The sequence below is a fragment of the Mercenaria mercenaria genome, chromosome 6 (genome assembly GCF_021730395.1).
Source record: "Mercenaria mercenaria strain notata chromosome 6, MADL_Memer_1, whole genome shotgun sequence".
Taxonomy (NCBI): domain Eukaryota; kingdom Metazoa; phylum Mollusca; class Bivalvia; order Venerida; family Veneridae; genus Mercenaria; species Mercenaria mercenaria.
Genome location: NC_069366.1, coordinates 1,562,705 through 1,581,654, shown reverse-complemented (window position 1 = coordinate 1,581,654; position 18,950 = coordinate 1,562,705). Strand labels below are relative to the sequence as shown.

Genomic DNA, 18,950 nt, shown 5'->3' with positions numbered 1-18,950 from the left:
AGGAACGTCGTTCCCCATGGTTCATTTTGGATAATGACCGTATATTTAAAAAATGTCAAAAGTAGAAGTATACAATGAATTTCATACGAAACAAATCTAAATTTTATGAGAAGATTCAAGACTAGTAACACCTCTAAATGAATGGTAGAACGAATAACGAACGACAGTAACGTTTTGCATGGCGTAGGAAACATTAACAACAACTGTACTCTGCTAAATCCAGTGCGAATAAAAAATTAAAATGAGGTATTACCTTTGGTGGAGGCAATCCTTTCATGTTACACCATTCATTAAATGCTTTCTCAATTTTGTTAATACGTGTATCTTGGTCTGGGCCAGTGACTTTACAGTATATGCGTACAAGGTGCTCCGCAAAAGTAGCCGGTAAAACATAGGAAACCTTTGAAGATAAAATACCGGAATGATAGGAAGTGTAAGAACGTTCTTGTGTGTCACTTACTGTCAAAATTATGTTTAAAACTGTTTCAATGTGGCAGCATCTTTCGAACGATAATTAAAAGTGGACATGTTTTAAAATTACGGGTTGCATGTTTTTTTTTTTTTTTTTTTTTTTTTTTTTTTTTTTTTTTTTTGGTAATTTTGTAAAAGATATGTGTATTCTGCCACCTGCATTACAGTAATGATATCTCTTTTAATAGTCAACTTAAATCATATCATAATGTCAAGTATAGATTTAGAAAAACAACAGAATTTTAACATAGAACATGCTTGATATTTTTTTAACTTTATTGGAGTGTTTATTTCGTCCTTTCTGTAAAATCTTACTTTCTCCATTGGATCTTTGCCTTCCATTCCGTAATCTAAATCCACAATCTAAAATATTCAAATATTACAATTGTTTAATACTGGAGCCGTATTGACTGTACATACTAGAGAACTTTAATAATGTTTTAATGATCATTTGGAAGCATAAAAAGCAAACAAGCTAAAATCTTATCCCTACCAGATGCAGGATTATCGCTTCGCTGCAAGTATAAGAGAAGCAAATTTAAAAGTAATTCAATAAAGACAGATCTGACAAATTAAAAATAAACAGAAGATACAACAAATGACACTATAAACAGTGCTCCAACATCTGATACTCTGCAATGACACCGTTAAATATATGTATTTGCTGATTTATACATTAAAGGTTTCACTTCCTTTAAGAGAAATGCTTTCTCCAAACGTGCTGTTCCATATGCCAGGTTGTATGAGTACGTGTCATCTAAGTAGAATACACGATTAATTTGTAAGAACAAATTATACTGCTGCTTTTTTATGCATCTAATGCCGACTTGTTCTTTAATCTGTTTGCAGCCAACGTTTAGGTAACCATAAATTGTAATTATATTGGCGATTTATATCAAAACAAGGAAGAATATCCAAAGGTGAAAGCCACGTTCAAAAAAACGCAGCCTCCCCAAAGACACACATGAACAACTCTCGTACACCACACACAGAAATGGACACAAAAGGACAAAACAAACAAATACAGGAACATAGTGGGACACCGCCTTGGAACGGTCAGTGGCAAAACCACCATTGGGGAGTTTAAATCGGTTTATGGTGCACCTATCCTCACTCTTATCCCCACCATGTTCCAAAGTCACAAGACAGTGTAAATAAAAGTTATCCACACCTGATTATTCACAAACTCTGACCCGGGAATTGCCTCGTCAGACCATTATTTTTAAAAATTATCAAACGTTTTATCAGAAGACTAGAGACTTACCATAAGCCCTCCTTATGCAAGGAAACAATCTGTTTATAGTGTGAAATTGTTGAGTGAACACCGTTTAAGAATCCGTAATATCTCTATGTTATATCAATGCAATGGAAAAGTATGTATCTATGTTAAATGTTAGCAGGAAACACAGTCATGCATCTAACAGTCCTGTAATTGTTTTCTTTGATTTTCTCATATTTCTAGATATTTCCCATAATGTGATATACATGGGTAGCAGAGATTGCCTTTTTTCCAGCAGTAGCTTTTTCAACATATTTTAACTTGTGAAATTCTGTGGGTTTTGACTGTTTCAAAAAAATCGTCTGCTTGTTGATATATGTCACCATAAAAAAAATGTCTTAATTTCCCTAGGGCAGTACCTGACTTGATCTTTACTTAGTTTTCTTTTCAGACTGTATTGTGTTTATGCATGCTTTTTTTCATGCCTAGAGGTAAAATGTGCATGGTTTGCATGAGGTGACAATAGCAACCTAAGCCTACAACAAAATCTTAGCGGAACTGTCTTCAGTTTTTCCAAATATTTTAACCAGGATTATTTTTTTATCAAGTAACTCCTTTTTCAGAAAATGATATTTTAATTATTTAATTTTTACAGACTGTGTACTTTGATGCAGTTAACTACATATTTATTTAAAATAGGTAGTGACTACTTGAAATGTGTAGGTTTAGTTCCACTGCCTAAGAAGAGGCTTTGACCGTATTGTTCTGAGACACACTGTCCGTGTTCACATCTTTTACAATTGGTCACTATGCTATCCTATTTGACTGTGCGATGGTGGAACCCTCGGGGGATCGATGACGATTAGCAAGAGACAAGCTGTTGATATTTGTCTCCTGTCCTATTTCTTCATGCCCTTAATGGTGTTTTTCATGGTGCTCTGGCTTCCGCAAAGTCACTGAATACGTACGTTTACAATGTTTCACAATTTGTTCGTGTAGTTACTGGTACGTATGTAATGGAGTAATCTGTTATATAGGTACACTGTCATGTAAGCGGTGCGTTGCTATGTCCCTTTTCGACGTATGTTTGTGTTTGTCTGTTACTTCTATTATTGCATTAATTTATGGTCATGTGTACACGTGCTCAATCGCTGTGTATCTGTATCTTTTCACATCAGTATTGAAGAAAATACGCATGTAATAACATAAATCATACTTTAAATACCTCTAACTTCGAATGCTACACTCTTTTGCGAAAGTCTCCAGTGAATATCCCGGAAAAACTGTTATTCAGAAAAATAGCATTACTTACATCGTATTCAATAAAACTTTCTTCAACAGGCTCTCCTTCTCGTCTTACAAACTGCATAAACTCCTCCTTGAAATCATCCACCTTTAATTTTCCTTTCTTTAAAGAAAAATAAAAACCAGAAAATACTAAAATAAAGACTTTATGTACATGTTATTATGAATTGGATGCACTCTGAACAAAATTACTAAGTACCCCACAATACCACAGGAATTTGCATAAGTTAATTTATAATTCCTATAACACCACCATTTTTGAATGACATTGACTTTGAAAGTAATTATTATCATAATTTGTAAACATCTGCAAAGCCGTATTATATGTTTGCTGAAGTTCCTTTAAATCAGATTTACAAAATTATAGAATTACATTGGAAAATGGAAATGTGGTGAAAATAACACATTTGTAACAATTTTCTTCAGAGTTTGCGGAAAGTGTCAAAAATGTTTTATTGCTGCTACAAGGGAAATGGACTTGCCACGATTTTTTAAATATTAACAAGTTTAATTTTCAGCCCGATGTCATTTCGCATGCGCAAAGTCCTATTTTAACATTTTACAAAATGTAATATTTTAAACAAACATACTGTATACTGACATATTTCATAAACTAATGTATTTTGGTTAGGACACATTCTCTGCAATTTTTTTCTTTACCTGGAAAGACGTTATATTTCTTGCTGAAAGTCGCAATACACTGCAGTTTTGTTTTGTGTACGATATAATGATCTTATTTCCAGAGTTTAATGAATTTTTATGGTACTACATTTACTTTAAAAAGAAAATGAATTCATATGCTTGTTTTAATAATCAGTGCAAAAATTATTCAAGTAAGTTGACGTTTCCATTGAGCAGAGCGGGGTTACGGCGAAAGTTAGTACAAAGTTATTCAGTTAGAATAAACAGAACGGGACATGAAATTGTTACGTTCGTGAATAAGGTAGTAACAGGGTAAACGTTTTTATGATAACATACCTCAACCTGCGTTTGAGAAACAAACTTATAAAGCCTTCTGTTCATAATATCATTTAAGATTTTCCTTGCGTCGTCTAGTCTCGATCTACTGGAGGAATTTTCTTGTGCATTGCCAAATCTCTCTGTTTGAAACGCTACATTGCCGATCGATGGATACAAAATTAACAGAATTATGTCGTCAGTAAGCTGTGTATAGGCTTTCATGTCGTCGACTGTATCCGAAATCCTGAAATTGTCAAAGTATCATACTGCTTTGAAAATAGAAGCACTGTATAGAAAATATAGCTGTCTGGAAATGTAATCATCAATTTCTAGTAATTATCCTACTTTATGATTTAGTGGCTGCTTCTCCTTCTACATTAAACAAAGGGGATGCAACTGTGACTTTATTGTGCAACAAGAACACATTTTGTACGTCATACAAATTACGTCATAGCGTCGAAGCTTGAAATAAAACCACACATATCTGGTAAATATTTAGTAGATTTAGTCAAAAATGTAGATGGTAATTCTTGATATCGTGTAAGAATCAAAATAGTTTATATCAACAGTGATTTACTCTTGAGTAAAATCATTTTTTCGGGCAAATACATCCTATTTATATAACTCCTTTGGGTATGAACTCCAAACAATGATTTTACCTAACGATAAAGTCACAGTATTTTGAATATATTATTTATTAGTTTTATTCTAGTTGATGATTGCAGCACGTTATAGTTCTACAGTGTATCATTAAAACACCTCATATCTTTTTCCAATACTGTCCGATTTAGAATAGTTTCAGGAACCCGCCCCTTAACCCCCACATACACACACGCACACATACACCCCTCTTCCAACCCTGCCAACTGTTAGCAAATATTTTTAGCATTGACCAAAGGTAACAATTATAAAATGGGATTTTTGTTACAATTTCAGCATGTTTTAAAATGCATAAATGCTCTTTAAAAGTAATGATTGGCAACTGGGAACACTTGCATGCGCTGGAGCTTTGTATCGTGCGTGTCATAAACCGGGTACCAAAATTAATACGCTTACGACTACATTAAACCGGACCATGGTAAATAATATGATAAAAGTCCAATTTTGGTACCCGACTACGATATGCGCATTACAAAGCAGGGATTAATTCGCAAGAAAGTGTTTCAAACAAATACAATTGATCGATTTATGATACTTATTGATTTCTCCTCGGAATCCGATTGTTCGTTGTCAGGACCGACGTCATTTGACAGAATGGTTACAGACTCACCATTTGTTACCATAGATTCATAGGCAGATGCTGATTTAAAAGTTAAAGTTTCCGAGTGTCAATTGCACTGAGGCCTAGCTTTAGTTTTAAAGGGCATTGATTTTAAAAGGGTATATTTTTAAAACATGCTGATATTGTAACAAACCCCGTTTTTTATAATCGCCACCTATGCTCAGTACGTTTTATAATGCTAAAAAACATTAGCTTACATTTGGCAGGGGCGGGGGAGTGGGGGGCAGCTTATATTAATCAATTTTTCATCAACCCCTACGTTATCGTTGATGTTAATTATAATTCAATACATACATATTTAATAAAGAACAGAAAATTCCCTAACAAAACAAATCAAATTTTATTTAATTTTGGTACTACTGTGAAGCACAAGTAATGAAATAAATATTAAGGTTTAACCAAAGACAAACCAAAAACAGACGACCCTCAAACATAAGGCTACGCAATATCACACTATGACATAAATCGTGCTCTATCAGGTAAGGATTCACTTATGATTGGCGAGAATCGCTTACTTCTTTCCTTCAAATCGAATACTTTCGTTTGCAGCCATCAAAGCCTCACAAATCCTGAAATGAAAAAAATATTTTCAAAATCAGTTTTCATATGATAAGCTTAAAATGGTTTTGATGCCATGTGGTAAATGCGCCAGCGTTTCATAAGGATTCTTTCAGTCACTGGTGGGCACCTGGGTAGAACCAACGATCTTCAGCACATGAAAGAGTTCTACACACTAAGCTAGGTTTCCTACTCACAGCTGTGAGGGGCAATTAAAAGAAGAAGAAAAACAGTGACTTTAGCACTCATAGAACTACATGCATTATACAATTAGGAGTGCAGCAAATAATAAAACAAAACTTAAACTTAGGTTAAAAAACTATTGTTTTTGTTGGGTATAACGTCGCACCGGCACAAGTATAGATCATATTGCGACTTTCCAGCTTTGATGGTGGAGGAAGACCCCAGGTGCACCTCTGTGCATTATTTCATTACGAGAGGGCACTTTGGCAGAACCACCGACTTTCCGTAAGCAAGCTGGATGGCTTCCTAACATGAAACATTCAACAACCCGAGTAAGGCTCGAACCCACAATGGCGAGGGGCATGTGATTCTAAGTCAGTGACCATAACAACTTTGCCATGAAAGGCCTCTTGATGTGATGAAAAAGATCAGAGATATATTCAAGTCTTTATTTAAAAATGTATGTTCTCACAATTCTGCTCTGTAATGATTTTGTTCCGTTGTTATATTGGCAAATTTGACCGCAGTTCGGCTATCTAAAGAGAATAATATGTATTTCCACATGCTTTTATTGTCAGGGGCAAGCTATACATGGACACAAGAAGATAATTCCCTCCTTGAAACATATAAAGTATAAGTAAAAATAATTTATGTAAGTACATAAACATACATCATCCCTATGACGGAATGAGTCTTATGCTGGTATGCTTGTCTGTGCAAGGTCATCCTCGTATAGAACATATCGTACAAACCTTGTGCTTCCTAAAATGAAAATTCTTATTATATATCGTTGATGTTTATATACGGAGACGCCATTTAAAGTACAAGGTCGTAAGAAGGTACACATTGTTGCTGAAGCAAATTCAATATTGTTCAGTATTTTTAATTTCATTTTGCTCATTTTCGCTTCGCAGTTCCTTTTTCTAAGCTGTTTTTACTATCATTGAATCTAACAGAAAGACTAGAAACGGCCACGAATAAAATAACTTACCTTTTCCCTGTAACATATTTGTTTCCGGGCGACGATTTCTTGCCTTGCTTGGATTGTACTTTCGTCACTTTCGCTACTTTGAGGTGGTGCTCTGGTTTGATTAGTTCCACTGCTTTCATTTCCGCCATGAGCTCTTTCAGTCTCATCGGATCCGTTGATACCGTTGACCTTTAAAACTCGTGCAGTAGCGAAACATCGATTGTAATCAAAATTGATTTTAATTCCAAGCATATAGCTGTCACGTGCGAGATAATCCCACTTGTCGACATCTACTCCATTTCTTTTGTTTGCCACTATCTTAAAATTTATAGCAGTCGTTTAGATTCTGTGCCATTTACTACAAAATTCATTATTTGCTTCATATGATATAGAAAAATTAGTTAGATATTGTGAAATATCCATGGATGCTGTTTAATACTAATGTACTACTCAAAAAAGTCTCAAAGTAAATACACTATGTGTCACATTTAATGATAATATATTTTAATTTATTACATGGATCGTTTTACGGATTGTCGGGCATTAGTTTGCGCTATAAACCGGTTTCAATTTTTTTCTGATCTGAAGTCAAAACATGACGAACAAAAATATAAAAAAAGAAAATGAATTTCTTGCCGGCCAAAAGTCAAAACTATTCGTATTCGCTCCTTCAGACACAAGGCAACATATCTGACAATTGTCCGGCAAGTGCTCATTATATGTTATTGTGGATAGTTAATAGCAAATAATTCAAATAAACTCTCAGATATTTTTTCTCTAGAACGGATTTTTAATTATTGGAACTTTTCAAGGAAAGTAAGCTTTAAAAAAAAACAACAACAAAAATAGACTTACTTTTTTACGAAAAAAAAATATATATATAAACTTACTTTCATATTAAATGTAACAGAGATCTGTATGTTATAACTTAGAGATAGGCCCTAAAATTTTCAATGATAGAATTACATTAAAAAAAGTCTAGAAATTAATTTCCAAGTCCTTGAAATAACCAAAAATGATTTCACAAATGTGAAGTTTATGATACTTTTGTTAATATCAATAACAGAAGTTTTAATTTTTAATTTAAAGTTGTGATCCACAAAGAATGACAACTCTTGCCTTGGGCTAGTACTTATAAGTAGAGATCTATTAGTTTACTTCCCTTGCAATTACACAATTGAGTGGAAAATGAAAACTGTTTAAGACACAATATCATACTTTTTTGCACGACAAAATCATTAAGGATGTATTCATTTGTGTTTGATTTACCCCACAAGACATGGTTCCTATGATTCTGTCAACTTACATATGGTAAAAAATTAACTTTTAACAAGCCAATAATAAAACGAAATACCAGTAGGTAAATAATAGTGCAGATAATACAGTTTTGCTTGTATCAAAATGTCACAATAGATCCACTTTTGTAATACAGAACACCTGGTAGGATTAGTAAAGGTGCAATTATATTGATCTCTATTTCCTATGCCTATATAACTATTTCAAACGTATGCAGTGATATATGAGAAAATAACAAAGTTTTAACAGTAAGGTATTAAAAACGCCAACAACAACAACAAAGATAATCATTATAATAATAATAATAATAATGAAAATAATTTATCACACGGTGTTTGGTCGATAATTGAAAAATAACAACAAAGTATGTTCAAACTTGTCAAATTCTGTGACATTTTGTATCATTTACCTACATAAAAGGTTATTTAATGTAGAGTCACTCAAAGATCAATAAGGAAATATACATTACCTCATACATGAAACTTTTGTCTTCGTCTCTACCATGATATGGCCATGGCTGGAAAGTAAGATCTTATGAATTCTATTATTTTAGAAGTTCACTCTCATTTTATTATGATGATTAAAAGTAATATTCACGTAAACAATTCGGTGTTTTATATAAAGTGCGTGAATGTTACTTTTAATTAACATAATAAAATATGGATTACGAAATGTTCCATTAGGTAAATAGTAATTGTCTTACACTGACTTTTGCCTTTACTTCTGATCCAAATATTTCCTTATATAAAGTCATCGTACTATGTTATTTTAAAATCCTTAAAACATGTACAATTAAGTACAACAAGGAAAGAAGACAACTTCGTAACAGACTTGGTATTTTCATTCATCTTTCAGTGTGTAAAGTCATATTAAATTTCTTTCGGTGCAGTTTAAATTATTTCTTAAAAGTAAAGAAATAGAAAAATGTGTTAAAAGGTAGATAACTTTGTCAAGACAGAATTATGATTATTGTCCCTTTTAATTCCTGATATCCATATGCATTGTAACATGTTACATTAAATTTCCTTCAGTTAACTCGATGTCATTCTCTTAATATCGAAATGCAAAAAAAATCAAGTACCATTAAAAAGGGAGACAATTTGTACAAAAAGCAGTCGGATCTAGAGGTTGTTTTTTTTCTCGCAAAACATATGCCTCCAACCGCTTAACATGCAGAAAGTGTAAACTGCCACAAATTAAGATTAAGGGCCATAATCCCAGGGAAAATTACTTTACCATAGCATTCTAACGATATACAAAACAAGGCTTGGCAATGGTTACTCCTGTGAAGTTTGGTGGAGTTCCAACCGGTGGTAAAGAGGAAGTAGTATAGATCGAATATTTTGAGAATCATTTAATCAGAATATGACGATGATATGCACAACTTTGCTTCATACTAATCACTCTGGAGGTTTGGTGAAATTCAGCCTAATTGTACACAGAAAATAGTGTAATCACTGTAAAATATGACAAATCAAGGGCTTTAACTCCATTGAAAATCACTGAACCGGAACATGCCGATGAAATGCATTATAAGACAGCACTGATCACTCCTGTAAGTCTTGGTGGAAATTGGTAATATTATATAAGATTGGTAATATTATATAAGAGAAATGGTTAAAACATCATAAAACTTGACGAATCAAGAGCCATAACTCTGTTGAAAAAAAAACCCGTACTGGAACATGCCGAAGATATGAATAACTAAGCTTGGCAATGATCCCTTTTGTGAAATTTGGTGCAATTCCTAAAGGAGGTATCGGAACAGTTTCCCGGAAAATGTAAAATAGGGCAAGTTAATGATCATAACTCCTCTGAAAATCATCAAACCGATAAATGCCGACAATATGCACAATGAGGCCCGGCACTGTTTACTCCTGTGAGGTTTGGGGGAAATCCGCCCACCAATATAAGAGAAGTGGCCAAACAATCATAAAGGCCAGAACTAAAAGTTGCCGAACCGAAAAATGCCGAGAATATGCACAAAAAGGCCTGGTCATTATCATTTATGTGAAGTTTGAATTATATCCACCCAGTGTTGTCGTTGGTGAATTGATTATTAGGCGTGCATAATAATTCATTAAACGTTATCTGCCCCTCGTTTGTTATTCCATGGGACGTGTAACCTCTTCAGCGTAAGAAGAAATAATGCTGCCTTATTTTGTTCGGGTTTATTTTTTCATGAATATAAAATAGAATAAAAACAACATACAGCAGAACTATGTTTTATAACACTCCGAATCGATTGCACACCGCATATGATATTTCGTTTGGACTATGCACTAGTGGAATTATACTTATGCAGACGTATCGACTGTTCGTCGTGTTTAAATATATTATGACATGTTTTTTCTATAATTGAAATACGAAGCTCTATGCACTCGATCTTTTCAAATTATCTTTCTGTATAATCGGATTTCCAATATTGCTATTTTTATTTCCATCAATCTATTCTTATTTGAACGACTCGTTTCAACAAGCGTTTGATTGAAAGGGACTGGACTTAGATTTTGGCTAAATAATTTTTCTTTAGATTATAAGTTTCTTCATATTATGGACATAAGAATATAAGCTTTTGTTTCTAAACTATCTAATACAATGTGAAATCAAGAAAAAATCGAACCCAGGCCGCGGTGGCAATAAATATTTTCCTGCATTCTTGACCAATACACCACAGAGGGACACGTAGAAAAAGCTTTATAATTAAGGCAGTTTACCTCTGGTATCCCTTACAAACGCTTTTCAATTTTGAATGGAAAAAATAGGAAAAACAACTAATTCTCATGTGTGTCTATAAGCTTTCTTATAAGAATTATAACCCGTACGTGATAACCACATATCGAAAACTGGAATTCCAGCTTAAATACAGATTTTTTTAAACATCTACTTGTTAAAATGTTGAAAGCAAGGCTCTTATTGGTGAATGTGAGTCTCAAGAGCCTGTCCTCAGATCCAATGCGTAGCATTAATAGATTTTGATCAGATTGAAGCTCTATGTATACAACATATTCTTATGTTAGATACGCTATTGGAAGTGCTTAAATGTGTGTATGATTTTACATGAATAATAAAGCTAGATTATGTATAACTTATTTTAAACAGACAATGCTGATTGAAATATAATTATTTGCTTTTTAAGTTGAAATATAATCACTCGACTAACCCCTCTCTCAATGTCTTTTGGTACGTCGATCATTTCTTTGATAAAAGTAAAGTCTCTTTCTTCAAATTGTTCAAAACCTGGTATGTTGCAATTACGAATTATTGTTTGAATGTCTCCTTTTAATTTTTCATTTTCGTCTTCCAGCATGAATTCAAGCATTTTTCTGGCCATTTCTTCGTGCTGTGAATAAATATGTAAATTGTGACATTTCATTTAAAATAACAAAGAAAATATTTTTGACGTTTTTATTTCACTATTTCATTTTTAAAAAATCGAATGTTCTAAATGTGTTTAATTCGCATTCTGTACGAAAGGGAAAATCTTGCATGGTATTCCAAAATTCTCAGTGAAAAAAAAACAACCGTTATTTCAATAGTTCCATTAAGTGTAAAAACTGTTTGAAATTTCAAATTTCTTTGTAATGTCTGTCGAAAACTTAATTTATTTATACGTTATTTATACGTGTGTATTAAATATAACTGCAATGAAGGTAAGCCAAATATATTGCGATTCATATTACCTTAAACGGTTTCCCCAGTTTTGGCATGAACCGCTTTTCAAATACATGAGAAAATGGTCCTTGGCCTGCGTAAAAACATGTACATTGTCTGATAAAGCGTCAATCAAATATTTGATAGTTTCACAAGTTAAACATATCAATCCGATAGTCAAATCTATAAAAACTTCCGGAATATAGTGAAAAATCTATTACTGCTTTTTCTTAAATTTCCAGCTTGTAAAGATCATTTATACAGTACATTATAACTTTTTTTAATCCGAATAGCGGTCTCGAAAAAAGGTTTAGCTAAAATGAACGAAATAAATAAGTTATTGACTTCCTGCTGTCGGTCGTCAAATCGGTGCCTTATCTAAATATGAAAACTTCCTCATTGTTAAAATGTCACAGCAGAGAATGACAAAACAAAATCTATAATCACCAGCACACTCATAAAAGCTCGGTGATGGGAAAATTTTAAAGGAATTGATATACACATTCTCAATATAATGCTTAACATACACGTCGTCAACCGACCGTAAGCAAAGTTGTTCGAGCATGCACTATCAAGCTAACAAATATTAAAGCTATTGAAATTAAGCAGCAGTCAAAACAAAGTTGGACAATTTTCGTGAATATCTACATGTTAAACCTAACTTCCGAGAAACAAAAATAAATTGTAAAACAGATCATGAGTGCGCCTGTTCAGCAGTTGGCATTATCTAATATGAACACAAAGACAAACATCCAAAAGAATAGATATGTCCTGTATTGAAACCCATTAAAGCATCTCAGCCAACGGTGAATGCTCTACTGGGGAGTTTAAAAGTTACTGGCGCCAGGTTAATCACTACAAATACAATACAAAAACAAATAAGCGAAAGGTGGAGCATATATGTTCTCATGTTGCTAGAGTCAAAATTGTTTTTGAATAGATCATGATGATGATTTTCTTTCATGCTATTAAATCATTTCTATTTACCGAGATCGTGACACAGCCCAGCTATTTCCAAACATAGAATGTCTCTATCCGTTATTGGTTCGTCCGGTTGTTGTTCTCTGATTGTTTTTAGCAATTTTCCAGCTAGATAACAAACTCTGCAATAAAAAATTCAGTGTATATAAAATCAAAATAATCTACGGTCATTGAGCTAGGTGTCCAAGTGTTCACTTGTTAGACTGAATGGTACAGACGGGACAAAGTTGACTTAAAAATAGTTTACATCTAGGTGTGACCGTGACCGTTGAGTTATATTATTGTGATTATTTTGCGAAGTTATTTGAGTACCCGCAAAACAAGGAAAATGACATTCGATAGTTTACCTGATAATGTTACCTTGACCTATAAAGTAGGAGCAGAAGTATTGCATGTTACACATTGTAAATCTATGTTATTTGATTCTCCTTCTCTGTATACGTAATGTAATACCGGACAAAATATAACCAAGACTTTTGTTCCGTACGACGGACCTGAGTCTGGGTTTTCCACATGACGCATCGTCTTAATATAACGAATGTTTGTGAGAATTTATCGTACATTTCTTTATACAAAAGACACAGACAGAATAAGAAATATGTTTATACATGTGACCTTTGAGTATGATCTTGACCTTGGAGCAAGATGAAGGGTCTGGATCTCGTCTAATGATAGTTAATGTGTAATTATCAACCTATGCTTACACAAGTTAATGAAAAGACAAACGATCTAAAATCTTAGACCACAAAATGTGACCCTGGCTTTTAAGCTAGAGGTCTGACAACACACGAGCACACACATATAAGGGTAACATTGCTCCCAATCCAACATGTATAATAGTGGATGCACTACTTTAATACTTACCCTAGGGAATGTTCAAACCTGTTATGACTGGCACCTGGATAAACCAGATAACAGGTATCAAGTTGTTTGATGTGCCGCAGACGCTGGAACTGTGGTGTGTCTATGATTCTGATGCAAACCGGATGTATCTCTATAGGGCCGTGAATAGGGTCCTGGAAAATCTAACAACAATAATAACGCCTAAATTTTGCTATATTTAATGACTTTCTTCACATTTTCTTTTAACGCATCCGAAATTCTTTTGCATGTGTATATGATATTTATAAATAGACCCTTTGCAAGCATAGCACGAAAGCAAGCAAAATACAAGCAAACTCGATGAATTGGTATCCCCCGGGCGGGGTGGGGAATGCATGATCGGGGTGGTGAGAGAATGGTACAACTTTGCATGTTGATAAATATATTAATGAAAGGTTTGAAAAAGAAGGAAAAAAAAGGAATGAAAAAAAATTGGGGGGGGGGATGGTGAGGGGTTGGGAGTGGAAGGGAGAGTGACCAAGGCAAGGTGGCGAGCAGGTGTGGGTACACAACTTCACATGTTTATAATAAATGTTCATGGAAAAGAATGAAAGAAGTTTAATGAAATTCTTCCAATTGTTTGGTTTGTTATGTACAAATCTGTGGATTTTAAACAATTAAAGGGCAATAACTCTATGGAAAATTGACCAATAAAAAAAGAAAATGACGGGCATCATCAAAATATGTTGGTTCATATTTATTTCAAATTTCATGAAATTCTACAAACTTGTTACTGAGAAATGGCTGCAGACGTGTTATTTTCATTAAATCAAGGGCAATAACTCTAAGGGAAATTGACCAATCCAAAAGAAAAACGTGTCGGGCATCATTTGGCTCATGTTTATTTCAAGTTTGATGAAATTCTACCTACTAGTTACTGAGAAATGGCTGCGGACGGACATTTTTGTGCATTTTTCATTAAATCAAGGGCAGTAACTCTAAGGGAAATTGACCAATCAAAAAAAAAATACTAAAAGGGCATTATCGCAGTATCTTGGTTCATGACTATTTCAAGTTTGATGAAATTCTACCAGGTAGTTACTGAGAGATGACTGCGGACGGACGGACTGACTGACGGACTGACGGACGGACAACGCCATTTCAATACCCCCCTCCCGATTTCATCGGCGGGGGTGGGGGGGTAATAAATGAAGAAGAATTTAACCGGCATTGATACTGTGATTGAAAAATAAGCGTAAGCAAAGGTTAATTGAAATCTGAACGGAAAAAATGACAACTCATTTTGTCCTACTAAAAACAATGTATTTGACTGTAATTGAAAAAAAATATTTTAATGTCCTGACTTCCATAATATTTGCTGAATACAAATTCACAGTATCTCACGGCCTTTTGAATTCATAAGAATAGTTTTCAACTGTTCTGACAATACCTTTCTATTCATAAATATATTATTAGCCGAAGTAGACCGCTGACGATCTGTATCAGCACTGGTTCCCTCTTGAGGATGGCCACCAAAATCTATAAAGTCTTCCCCTGGAGACGATGTAGCCATATTTCTGTGCCCTTAAATAAATGAATTATATAAAAACTTTTAATTTAACAGTAAGTCATTAAATATCTGCAGCGCAAAGGGCCACAAATTGATCAGCTAATATAATTGTTAGCCAGTAGCCCAGTATATATATTTTATTTATTCCAGTCTCATCCATATACATTATAAACAAGTATACATGTATACAGCCATTCTATAAGAATTATTTGAGACTATACAGCACATAAAACAACAGCATTATTTGTATGTACAAATATTAAAACATACAGCAGCATTTGTACAAATATTAAATAGCATTTCAGGAAACCTTTCCAGTGTACAGAATATGTTAAAATTAGTTCTTGAAAGGAGTGTTTCTATTTATTTAATTTTACTTTATTTATTTATTCATATTAACATGAGTTATGTTTACTCTTGAGATGTATCTAGTACACTTGAATAAAGATAAATAAAATTACTAATTACAATCACTTAAACTTCAAAAAGAATACAGAAAGCAACAAATTTAAGCATTAGATGTACACTGGGAATGTTTCACTGCTAACTTTAAAATATGTACCATTCATTTAAAAATTATTTCTATATTTAAAAATAATACCTGTTTACATTGTTTCCATTTAAAAATATATTCCGTTTCAATTAAAAATCATTTCCATTTCTAAAAGTGATTAGAGCGGTCCATGAGACGGAAAGCTAGACTTTTCAGTGCTCGACTATAAACTGAAGCATTGCCAGCATAAGGGATGTAAACCTGTCAAAATTCTAAATTATTTCTTATAGTGTGGACACTATTAACCATTTCTAGTTTTAGTTTAACAGCTTTAATTGTGACATAAAACTTTAACAAAAAGACTGGGTTAAAACAAAGGGACATAAATCTGTCAAACTTAGAATCAAGGGTATGAAGATTGTTTCCCCTGTATTGGACTACTCTGATAAATAACTATTTTAAGTAACTTGATAGTAACAGAGATATTTGACTCTATCTAAAACTTTTAAGCATCGGCTGTGCCTAGGTCTACAATGGTCCGAGTGCAATAGCTCTACATTTTCTTTGAAAAGCCGAGCTAATAAGTATTTATAGAATAATATTTTTACTATACAGCGTGTTATTTCTCAGTTTTAAGGTTTCACTACAGGTTTTAGCTAGGATTCTGACCATGTCTGGGTGAGTAAACATGAACACCAATCTATCATCATCACACATATCATCAAAACCCTCATCTATAGACTGAGCCTTCTTATAAAGGTTATCACGCAGTGATGCATATAAATGACATTCAAATAGTACATGCAATTCTGACTCGACACAATTTGTACAAAAAGGACATGTCCTTTCAGAAAGAGGTAAATTAACATATCTTCCGGTTTCGATTTTTAGGGGTGCAACCCCGCATCTGAATTTGGAAAGTGCTGATCTATGACAAAATGGTAATTGTAATTTACAATAAAGCTCAGTATCATAAGTATTCTTAAACAACCTGTAAGTTCTAAGCTTGTTGTGGCCAGTGCCATTAACACTCGCAGCTCTATTTAAATCAATTTGCCACTGGGCAATATGAATATTCATCAGTTTGGTACATATATCATTCAACATCTTGTTTTTTTGGAAAGGTAAAACAGTATACATATCTAAATTCATAGAACATAATTTGTCTTTTACAATAAATGGCCAGTTTTTACATTTAGTACTGCCTTTATGGACTGACCAGTTAAATATTTTCCCATTTACTCTATCATCAGTGTATTTTAAACATCTGTTCCAGTGGTTAAAAACTGATTTCCACTGATCAATAGTGATTGGTCTCCAACCCATATCACCTTGAATTGCCACAACAAGTGTATATTTCCCAGTGCCGAGGTAAAACCTCATAGCTCTATGATGAACAGCATTTATGCATGAAAACGATCGAACACCCCACACAGAAGATGCATATGTTATGACTGGTACAACACAAGAATAATACAACTTTGTATAGACGTCATAGGGTAGACCACCGAATGATTTGTACTTTGCAATAAGAAGCCCTAGGGCACGACCCGCACATTGAGCTACCAATTTAGCTGTCAAGTTATAGTCCAGGTGTTCTGTTAAGGTTAAACCAAGATATACATATTTGCTTGCATATTCAATAATACAATCACCACATTTAAACGTAAAATCAGACCTAGATGTAGAATTAGGTCTAAAATGGACTACATTACTTTTATTGGCATTAATAAACATTCCATTTGCTTGGCACCATGTGTTTAGCACAGACAGCATATCTTGTAAATCACTTTCATTTTTTGCAATCAATACAATGCCATCAGCATATAACAGTATGCAAACCTTTTCATCAGTATGTTAGGAAATTGTGACATCTGACGATATGCTCTGCTCAACTATTAATATAAATGTATTTCTTGGGAGCAAACTTGCAATTTACCTAATGGCATAACGAGATGAAAGGTCAAATTCACGGATAAAGAAAATCACTGTGTTCTCGAGTGACTTCCATTTAACCCCTGAATTGGTTTAAGGTTATTCTGCATTTTTTTTCTACAATGTAGAATATGATTAAACCCTGATTTTTCAAAACTTCAGAATAAAATTTCAAATCGTCAAATAAAAATAGACAATGTAGGGTCATGACTGTGTTTGATTTTTTGCTAGACCGACTTGAAAAAAAAAAGATTGAATCTCACACCAGTCATATTGGAAGTCTATGGGAAAATCACAATTTTAATGATAGTTTCGCTTATAGTTTTTGTTTTTCTACAGAGTAGATTTCAATGAAACTTCTCACAGTGGTAAATAAACATATGGTCTATAATATTATAAAATAAAAAGTATATGTCCGTGTGCTTGTTTTTGAAATATTTGCACATGATTAAAGAGATTCGCATATTTCAAGTTTAAATGAGTAGCGCATATTACATATCAGCTATAAAATTCATTCAACATTTAAGAGGATGATAATAATTATATTCAGCTATTTTGTGTAACTCTATAACAATCAGTTGTATATGCTTTGTGCTGATTATAAAGCTATAACATCTGTTGTATAAATATTGATGTGATGCTACCAGATATCGCACGAAAAGCGCATTTCGGAGTGTCCGATTACCCAATCCACTTAATACCAGTCGTTGTTATTTGAAACAGCCTATGACTCACCCAAATCTTATCCCATTTACGATATATAGATATGTTTTATAATAAACAACTTTAAAGACAATTTGATAATAAATGATATATATAACAGAAACAGAATTAGGTTGTGCGTCTCCAAAATGCTGCATCATAGCTCTTTTTCCTCACAAGTGAGGCAAAATAGCTCGACAAAGATGGAAAACAGTCTATGAAACAATTTGGCCATGTATTTCAATATTATAATAATATAAGTATTAAAAAGTTGTAAAAACAATTATGGGATGTGTTTTATATATATGATGAGGTATTTTTCAAAATGTTAGCGGCAATCTTGGATTTTGAGGTTTCGCAAGAGAGATTTTGTTAACAACAACATGTTTCTTAAATGGTGGCCATTCTCCTAAAGATTCAGATAAACATTTTTTTATGAGAATCTGGTACCTGCGTTCCAGACCATACTGTCACCTCAATGCAGACGAGTATTGTGGTCGGATGCTTGCACAGAATGTAGGAGGTTCAAGCACATGTCTCGCGCCATAG

The 18,950-nt window shown here is 33.5% G+C and overlaps 1 protein-coding gene across 4 annotated transcripts in view; it reads right to left on the bottom strand.

Moving 5' to 3' along the window:
* Positions 1-18,950, bottom strand: part of LOC123549753 (deoxynucleoside triphosphate triphosphohydrolase SAMHD1-like) — a 51,884-nt gene that overhangs the window by 3,940 nt on the left and 28,994 nt on the right. For all 4 annotated transcript variants that reach the window (XM_053544946.1, XM_053544945.1, XM_053544948.1 and 1 more), the window contains 13 exons: positions 15,152-15,285; positions 13,744-13,904; positions 12,886-13,001; positions 11,928-11,992; positions 11,408-11,587; positions 8,714-8,761; positions 6,970-7,266; positions 6,649-6,740; positions 5,753-5,806; positions 3,974-4,199; positions 3,003-3,098; positions 730-834; positions 254-400 (listed from right to left, as the gene is read on the bottom strand). In XM_053544946.1, the coding sequence (XP_053400921.1) occupies positions 254-400; positions 730-834; positions 3,003-3,098; positions 3,974-4,199; positions 5,753-5,806; positions 6,649-6,740; positions 6,970-7,266; positions 8,714-8,761; positions 11,408-11,587; positions 11,928-11,992; positions 12,886-13,001; positions 13,744-13,904; positions 15,152-15,274 (1,710 nt within the window). In that variant the 5' untranslated portion in view covers positions 15,275-15,285. The remainder of the gene's footprint in view (positions 1-253; positions 401-729; positions 835-3,002; positions 3,099-3,973; positions 4,200-5,752; positions 5,807-6,648; positions 6,741-6,969; positions 7,267-8,713; positions 8,762-11,407; positions 11,588-11,927; positions 11,993-12,885; positions 13,002-13,743; positions 13,905-15,151; positions 15,286-18,950) is intronic.